At 45.3% G+C, this 10206-nt stretch overlaps 2 protein-coding genes across 2 annotated transcripts in view; both read right to left on the minus strand.

Moving 5' to 3' along the window:
- The window catches only part of cUnh1orf198 (chromosome Un C1orf198 homolog), a 387053-nt gene that overhangs the window by 165640 nt on the left and 211207 nt on the right, over positions 1–10206 (minus strand). The gene's annotated exons all lie outside the window — the stretch shown is intronic.
- Positions 1–10206, minus strand: part of trim67 (tripartite motif containing 67) — a gene marked incomplete at both ends in the record, with an annotated part of 62701 nt that overhangs the window by 16462 nt on the left and 36033 nt on the right. Inside the window, one exon of the mRNA XM_080744496.1 lies at positions 4854–4964. Within this exon, the coding sequence (XP_080600622.1) occupies positions 4854–4964 (111 nt within the window). The remainder of the gene's footprint in view (positions 1–4853; positions 4965–10206) is intronic.

Raw genomic sequence — 10206 nt, forward strand, 5'->3', positions numbered from 1 at the left:
TAATAGGATCAACATGCAGGCAGGCAGGGGGTCCATGAGGGGTTTACAAGGGGGTCCATAGCTGGTTCCCAAAGTGTGGTTTGCGGACCCCCAGGGTTTCTATGGCTGGTTCACAACAGCCTGGTACACGTACAGCCATGGCTGGTTCCCAAAGTGTGGTTCGGGGACCTCTGGAGGTCCATGACGGATTTCCAAGGGGGTCCATGGCTGGTTCTCAAAGTGTGGTTCGGGGACCTCTGGGGGTCCCTGAGGGGTTTCCAAGGGGGTCCATGGCTGGTTAGCAATAAGTGTGTTTAATTGCGACCGTAGTAGGTCGCAGTTACTTTTACACTCTCTACTATCCAAACCTCCACCAGCCGTCAGCCTGTCCTTCCCTCCGTCACGTCACTCGTCACACGTCACACTTTCCCCCTACTCATATCTCCGCCACCGTTGCCCCGATCCATGCCAAAATTTCCATACAAACTCCTTGCCTGCCAAACTACAACCTCGAAGGACCCCCGGAGCTCCAGGGACCCCCAGGTCCCTGGGGGACCCCCAGGTGTAAAAAATGACCAAATGTGCAAAAAAGACCACCCCAACGGGGCTGCTCACGGGGAATTCCCGGGGACCACCGACTCCTGGTGCTCCAGAACGGATGCAAAAGTGGTGGCGCCCCCAGTGGAGGACCCCCTCCACTGCAGCTCACATAAAATGCCTTAACTCGGGCTAGGAGCGACCGGGAGAGCCGGGGCCGGTACCTATTCGTCCGCCTCGGCGGCGCGGAGACCCCACCTCTCATTTCTCATATGGCCCTCTTCTAGCGCCACCATGAGGCCGATTCTGCAAAACACATTTTTGGACACTGCTCCTAAAATTTTTGCCCTAAAATCACACAAATCGGTACACAGTATGTCTACACTCATGTCATCAACTTGGATCTGTCCCATATAGCGCCACCTTCAGGCCGATTTTTTAAAACACATTTTTGGACACTGCTCCTACAATCTTTGCCCTAAAATCACGCAAATCGCTACACAGTATGTCTACACTCATCTCATCAACATGGATCTGTCCCATATAGCGCCACCTTCAGGCCGATTTTTTAAAACACATTTTTGGACACTGCTCCTACAATCTTTGCCCTAAAATCACGCAAATCGCTACACAGTATGTCTACACTCATCTCATCAACATGGATCTGTCCCATATAGCGCCACCTTCAGGCCGATTTTTTAAAACACATTTTTGGACACTGCTCCTACAGATTTTGCCCTAAAATCACGCAAATCGCTACACAGAGACACTGCTCCTACATATTTTGCCCTAAAATCACGCAAATCGGTACACAGTATGTCTACACTCATCTCATCAACATGGATCTGTCCCATTTAGCGCCACCTTCAGGCCGATTTTTTTAAACACATTTTTGGACACTGCTCCTACAGATTTTGCCCTAAAATCACACAAATCGCACAGTCATGTAATCAAAACGCATCTGTCCCATCCAGCGCCACCATCAGGACGATTTTGGTAAAACAAACTTTTGGCCTTTTTGTGGAGATAAGCGACCAACGGTCGCTTATCTCCCGATTAGGGAGTCTTACTGGTAGTGTAATAGGTGAAATAGTGTAATAGTGCATTCTTATCAAAACCTCCACCAGCTGTCAGTCTGTCAGTCAGTCTGTCAGTCAGACTTTCAGTCACACTTTTGCCCTTCTCATAGTGGTTTTGGCTGCCAAACCACTACCCCATTTCTCCCTCTTCTAGCGCCACCATGAGGCCGCTTCTTGCAAAACACATAATTTTTTGGACACTGCTCCTACAAATTCTGCCCTAAAATCACGTAAAGCGGTACACATTATGTCTACACTCATGTCATCAGCATGGATCTGTCCGAGATAGCGCCACCATCAGGGCATCCTAAAATCACGCTTTGCAGAGTCCAAAAATGTGTTTGAAAAATCGCCCTGATGGTGGCGCTATCTTGGACAGTGTAGACATACTGTGTACCGCTTTGCGTGATTTTAGGGCAAAATTTGTAGGAGCAGTGTCCAAAAATTTGTTTTGCAAGAAGCGGCCTCATGGTGGCGCTAGAAGAGGGAGAAATGGGGGTAGTGGTTTGGCAGCCAAAATCACTATGAGAAGGGAAAAAGTGTGACTGAAAGTCTGACTGACAGACTGACTGACAGACTGACAGCTGGTGGAGGTTTTGATAGTAACTGCGACCTGACGGTCGCAATTACACTATTACACTATTATATTATTACACTTATTACAATATTACACTATTACCCTTATTGCGCTATTACACTACCAGTAAGACTCCCTAATAGGGTGATTTTAGGGCAGTGTCCAAAAATGTGTTTTCAAAAATCGGCCTGAAGGTGGCGCTATATGGGACAGATCCATGTTGATGACATGAGTGTAGACATACGGTGTACCGATTTGCGTGATTTTAGGACAAAAAATTTAGGAGCTGTGTCCAAAAATTTGTTTTGCAAGAATCGGCCTCATGGTGGCGCTAGAAGAGGGTCATGTGTGAATTGATGGGTGGAGGTTGTGGTTTGGCAGGCAAGGAGTATGTGTGCAAAATTTGGCATGGATCTGGGCAACGGTTGCGGAGATATGAGCAGGGCAAAAGTGTGACGTGTGACAGACAGACAGACTGACTGACTGACGGACGGACGGACGGACGGACGGACGGACGGACGGACGGACGGACTCACAGCTGGTCGAGGTTTTGATAGTAACTGCGACCTAACGGTCGCAATAACATTTATGCTATTTCAATATTACAAGTAATGCACTATTACACTATTTCACCTATTACACTACCAGTAAGACTCCCTAATCGGGAGATAAGCGACCGTAGGTCACATGTATACACAAAGAGGGCTGTAACTGCCATTGGTTCCTAGTTGTGTGGGCAATGTGTAGACATACTGTGTACCGATGTGCGTGATTTTAGGGCAAAATCTGTAGGAGCAGTGTCCAAAAATGTGTTTTGCAAGAATCGGCCTCATGGTGGCGCTAGAAGAGGGCCATGTGAGAAATGAGGGGTGGGGTCTCCGCGTTGCCTTGGCGGACGAATAGGTACCGGCCCCGGCTCTCCCGGACGCTCCTAGCCCGAGTTACGGCATTTTATGTGAGCTGCAGTGGAGGGGGTCCTCCACTGGGGGCGCCACCACTTTGGCATCCGTTCTGGAGCAGCAGGAGTCGGTGGTCCCCGGGAATTCCCCGTGAGCAGCCCCGTTGGGGTGGTCATTTGGTCATTTTTGCATATTTGGTCATTTTTTACATCTGGGGGTCCCCCAGGGACCCGGAGGTATGAGCAGGGCAATAGTGTGACGTGTGAGGTGTGACAGACAGAGGGACAGACAGACAGACAGACGGACAGTTTGTGCAGGCTGTGATAGTAAGTAGCGACCTACGGTCCCCGAACCACATTTATTGCTAACCAGCCATGGACCCCCTTGGAAATCCGTCATGGACCTCAAGAGGTCCCCGAACCACACTTTGGGAACCAGCCATGGCTGTACGTGTACCAGGCTGTTGTGAACCAGCCATAGAAACCCTGGGGGTCCGCAAACCACACTTTGGGAACCAGCCATGGACCCGCTTGTAAACCCCTCATGGACCCCCTGCCTGCCTGCATGTTGATCCTATTACTTGGATGTTAGACTAGCCTACAGCTTTTATTTTGAAGTTGTGTACCATGTGACTTGACACGTGGTCACGTGACATTCATGATGACGATTTCTTTCCTGGACTTGAAAATTGAATAATGGGCCTATTTTTTGTTTGTCGGTTCCAAATCAAATAATGTCAAAATATGAATCACACATTCAAAAAATTGAGCAAATTTTAAGCATTTTCCTGATTTTTTTGTGGGCTAGAAAATTGGAAAAATGGGCCCATTTTTTGATTGTTGTAATGGGGTAAGAAATTAAGAAATACCTTTTTCAAGATGTTTTTCCTTTGTCGGTTCCAAATCAAATAATGACAAAGACGAATCACACATTTAAAAAATTTAAGCATTTTCCTGATTTTTTTGCAAGCTAGAAAATTGGAAAAATTGGTCCATTTTTTGATATTCGTAATGTGGTAAAAAAATGAAAAATACCTTTTTTAAAGATGTTTTTCCTTTGTCGGTTCCAAATCAAATAATGACAAATATGAATCACACATTTAAAAAATTGAAGCATTTTCCTGATTTTTTTGCAAGCTAGAAAATTGGAAAAATGAACCAATATTTGATTTTATGGGGAGCTAGAAAATTTGAAAATTGAGAGAAAATTTATTTTTTAAAATTGAATTCCTATTGAAAATCTAACGATACTTTAGTACCCTGACCATTATTACTATCAATTTTGTTTCAGTCAGAAAAACAGCTATTCTCTGTGCTATATCTGTTAATGCAATGATCGCACTTTCACACGGAAACACTGGAACACAAGGAACGTCAATGGGAATACTGTATCTCTTTCTCAGCCACAATCCCCTAAGAAACATAATTGGACGTTTAGAACAGTGGTTCTCAAACATTTTCATGTCAAGGACCACCAAATTGATATGTAGGCTGTGGACCCCCATCTGAAAATATTTTGTGCCACTAGGGACCCCCTAAGAGAAGCTTCCAGGTATTTCATTTCGGGCTATAGCAATATCAATAAAAATGTAACATTTACATTTTACATCTTTACTTGGTTATTAAAAATGTATTATTTATCTGCATAGCATTACAAGCATGTCCTCTGCGGACCGAGTGTCAATGGCATGAGCTGTGCAGCATTTGTTTTTTCTTCTGCCTGGATAAATGTGCACACATTAACATTCACACACCCACACACACAATCAGGTCGGTACAGTACCTGTAGGAAGCCACTGGGGTCGTTCTCTTTGATGACCTCCAGACAGTACTCCATCATACCCGTAGTCTGACGCAGCTTCATAGTACAGTGAGTTATCTGGTCACGAACCACCTGACACAGACAGACAAAGACAGAGAGACAGAGCAAGAGAGAAGGGAGACAGGCAGACACAAAAAGGAGATATTGTTATTTAAATGTTTTTTGTCCCTACTGATTTGACACAGCCTGCCTCACAGCAGGCCAAGGACCTCAGTTCTCCAATACTTTTCAAATCTGTCAATCATTGACAACTACGTATTTGTGTATACGGTATAATCCAAGAGCAATCATTCCTCCAGGCTATGGATAAGCCAGGAGTTATGAGCCGACCTCAAGACTAGCCAACGTCAGATTAACGCCCGTCACCAACATATACATTTATAGACATGCCGACAGACAGAAAACCCCCAAATTATGACACTCTTAATGTGCATGCTTGTTTAGCTCAGTCCGAGCTGTCAGGAGTCAGTCTTTAACCCCTTTCAAAGTTCGTTGTGTTTTCAACCCCCAATAATGCCATTGCCGTCCGGTAATTTATTTTGCCGTTTTTCCTTAGAGTCGAAACTGGTAATCACATCACACCCCAATTCATGGCTGTAGGTAGAACTTAAGCTGCATACTGTAAATGGATAATATTATTAGGGCCTGCCTCCTGGCGGAGATTTGCACTCTACCGAGTGCACCTTTCTGGTACAATGTAATGTCAAGTCCACCGCAGAATATTGTAATTGTGATGTGTAAGCCGAAAGAACAATCGCATTGGTGGTTTTATTGTAACTGACTTGATCGACGTGAATTAAAATCAAAACCAAAATGTAATGGGATTATGGAGATGGCGGGCAGAGAGAGAGAGAGAGAGAGAGGGAGAGGGAGCGGGAGCAGGAGCGGGAGCGGGAGCGGGAGCGGGAGAGATCAACTAGAGGGCAGGCAGTTTGAACAGACATGTCAACAGCACTAGCACCACCTGAGCACACAACAGACAAGTCATATAAACCTCTAAGCATTCTGACAGCCGTAAAGGCAAATCTCACACACAGAAGTGTGCATGAAACACGCGCACTTGCATGCAGCAATGCACATAAACTCACAGACCAGACCACCACACACAAACACACACCCACAAGAATGAGAGCTAATGTAATGTTCACACACACGCGAAAGATAGAAAACACACGCAAACACAAACACAGACCTCCACGCACAAACAAGCCACAGGCACAGTGGTACACACAGAATCCCCTTTAAAACACATGCACACCAACCGAAGCCCCTACCCTTCCTACACACATGTTGTTGACACACAAACCCCCCCCCCCCCACACACACACACGACACGCGCCATCTCTTGGCAGGACTCCAAGCGTAAGGGAAATGAGGTTTGGACGGGTGTCAAAGCCAGTCACTCGAGGCTAATTGAAACTCAGCCGACTGTCACCACATTATTGGCCTTTGTTTGTCACAATGCTACCTGCTCAAGATTTGACCACAACAGCCACAGAAATGTTGGACAATCATCTCTTCTAAAGTACAGCAGAACCTCCTGTAGTTGTTGTTCTACTTCTATTGTTTTGTTTTGTTTGTTTCTCACTTCACCGAGATGAGGAAAATCGTGTGCCATGAGGTTAACGAATCGGGCTTGAATTAATTATTCGGTTAACCCATGGCCTTCTGAACGAATCAGAGCCTTAATTGGATGTGACCTCTGTAATTAGCCCCCTGGCCAATTGGATCATTATTTAGATCACAGTTAATGATTCACTTATCAACCGCTGTCTAAACTCAGAAGTGAAAAATAAAGACAGACTTCTGAATCTGAGAACAAAGAATCACATGATTTAAAAAAAATTATTTACTCTGGTCTTATACTTGTATGTTGCTCCGGATAAGAAATTATGCCCACATTGTCCTTGTTTGTTGTGTTTATGATATATCCAATCCATTCCATAAACTTCCACCTAAACCTAAAACAGACTCTTTTATAAATCATTTCGCTCCTTGCCCTGCTCTTGTAAAGAAGACATTTGGTCTTCAGAAGAATGGATTGACAGGATACACACAGAGAAACACATAAACATTGCTTTCTCCATTGCTTTCTTCAGGTAGACAAATAACATATGATATGTCTAAAATAAATGTCTAAATAATAAGACATGTGATGCATGCATACTGTATGTGTTTCTTTTTTTTCACAATCTCACCCTTTTCCACTGAGGCTGGCACTTAACTCACACCCACACAATGAGTCTTTCAATGTGATCTTGCATTCATTTGAAATGAATTGTTGGGGGTGCAAAATGAGAGATGGTTAGTACGGCAGACACAAACACGCATGTACGCACGCACGCACGCACGCACGCGCGCGCACACGCACGCACACACACCTTCATCTAGCCTCTCCACCACAAAATAAGTATCCTCAACACCACAGCATTCTCCTCCATCATATTTCTCGCCATTGAGCTATATATCTTGTTGTTCATGTCTATGGTTCTTGCACAGAATATATGATTCTACCACTTTTTGTGGTCACATGTTCAGATACTGGATTCTGATTGGCTTAAAACAGTGGTAAATCAGTCAACAACCTTGAGTTTGCTCATGGACCCCGCCCACTGTTGTGTTGCATGATTGTAACTAAATAACCTTGCAAGTTACAACTGTGTTTTCTTTCATTTATATGGTAGAAGTGGTACTAAAGCAATTTACCATTCGAGGGTTGTGCTTCGCCTCGTGCCACAACCCTGAAACAGTGGTAAATCAGCCAACAACCCACTCCCTCTCATGGTAAATGGCTTACTTTTAGTTCAATCCTGCTCTGTACTAGCCTGACACTAAGCACAAATGTTCATTTTGTTTCACACCGTTATTCAGTCTGAGAGCTCTCTTAGTGCAGCCGTTTTCCGCGATGGGGGCGTGCCCAAAGTGGTACTCTTTGGCGATTGATTCATACTGGATCATCCCCATCCCCCATTGGGCCAGACCTCTGAATCGCCAGATATTTGTTCTAATGGTTGCTAGAGATTCAGGGGCTGGAGCCAGGCTAGGTCTGCACAGCACTCAAACAAGGTACAAATATGCCTTACTTGACCATGTGCCATGTATATAGGCATGCATTTGTGTGATAATACTGTAAAACACACACACACACACACACACACACACACACACACACACACACACACACACACACACACACACACACACACACACACAGACACACACACACACACACACACACCTCACTACCATTTGGAAAGATGACTATTAATCCAGTCGTCAATGGATTACGGCTGGGCTCAGGCTGCTAGGCAGTAGACTGTAGTTTGTAGTGAGTGCGTGTGTCTGAGTGTTTGTGAGGTATTGAGTTGGACACACATGTGCATTGTGCACACAGCCACACACAACATGCATATACACAGATGCTCAAACACACACAAAAAATGTAGGCGCGCACGCACGCACGCACGCACACACACACGCACACGCACACGCACACGCACACACACACACACACACACACACACACACACACACACACACACACACACACACACACACACACACACTACAGTCTACAGTCTACTGTCTAGCAGCCTGAGCCCACCCGTAATCCATTGACAACTAGATTAATGGTCATCTTTCTAATTGGTAGTGAGGTGTGTGGTGGCGTGTGTGTGTGTGTGTGTGTGTGTGTGTGTGTGTGTGTGTGTGTGTGTGTGTGTGTGTGTGTGTGTGTGTGTGTGCGTGCGTGCGTGCGCGTTTGTGCGTTTGTGTGTGTGTGTGTGTGTGTGTGTGTGTGTGTGTGTGTGTGTGTGTGTGTGTGTGTGTGTGTGTGTGTGTGTGTGTGTGTGCATGTGCGTTTGAGCATCTTTGTATACATGTTGTGTGTGTACACATGTGTGTCAGACTCAATACCTCAGATCCAAACATTAACACGCACACACAAGCACGCACACGCACACACACACACACACACACACACACACACACACACACACACACACACACACACACACACACACACACACAAACAGACACACACAAACAGACAGACAGACATGTCAATCACACACGCAGACAATACAGTCAGTCTCTGTCTGGTGGCGTATTGACAAAACTATGATAGCCTGATCTTTGAAAGCAGCCCCCAAAGGGTTTCTCCCTTGAGGGGATTAAAGTAAACCTAAAAGGCTTTTGTTGAACATTCCCATGAGAAACATCTGCCTTTCCCGGGGATTTCAGTTTTTATCTGATTTAGTTTTGTTTTAGTATCATTTTTGAGCAGAGCTGAAACCGTGCGATAAGATTATCAAGGTCTATAAGCTATTCCTGGATTGAAAGGATTTCATTTCATCGTCCAAAGTCAGATATGAAACTATGTTATGTTTGCCAGTGGAGATCTAGTGAAACAGATAACCTTTACTGTAACAGCCTCATATGAGAACACGGCTTACAGTCATTGTGATAGTGAATCACATGATTGATGCTGCCATCGATCCCGCAGCCTCAACACATTTTGCACCGTGGTTCCTGTACCTTGCATTACAATTGCAGAGTAGGGGGCACCTTGGCGAGTCAAGCAATTAGCATACACCTACTGTACCCACACACTTCTGTAGACATTCTGCACAGCAAAATCCTGAGTGTTAATATCATAGACATAGAAAGGTAGGTAGACGCCTCCTTCGGCTCTGGGGCATATGCATCGGGGGACCAAAGAATCGCTAGCTACAAGTGCGTCACAGAAACTGAAGTTGGTAGGCAAATCAGAGGCAGGTGGAGCCGGTATGCAGCCTCCAAGAACAGCAACATCATTAACTGAATGGAAACAGTAGTTTTTCCGGACGTCTGTCCTCCAGTTGTTACACGTCGCTCCAATGAACTGCAGCGGCGGATGAGGTATCTAGATTTTTATATCTATGGTTAAACTCTGAAAGTGTCAATATTTAGGGCACTATCCAGACGATCTATGGCGCAGGGTGCAGAATGCAGGGCACAATTGGGGGGTGTTGCCATCTTCGCTTGTGCTATTTAGTATATCTGCTACACAGCTCGACAGTTAAGTCTCTGAATTCATTAACAGAGATGCTGTGGTCCATGCGTCTTTGTGTTGGAACTGTGTGTGGATATTGACGTTGAACTGTTAACTGCTGTCCATTGAGCACAGACATAAAGAAAGCCAAGAGGCATTGATAGGACCAGGGCAGGAATTTCATGGAGGCCATGAAGGTCATGGCCGCCGTTGCCCCTCATTTTGGCCTTGTGCCCCTCAGACCAATTTGGTCCCCAGCTGACTGTGGAAATAAGCTTAGTC

This window comes from Nannobrachium achirus, assembly GCF_963921795.1.
Source record: "Nannobrachium achirus genome assembly, chromosome: 16".
NCBI lineage: Eukaryota > Metazoa > Chordata > Actinopteri > Myctophiformes > Myctophidae > Nannobrachium > Nannobrachium achirus.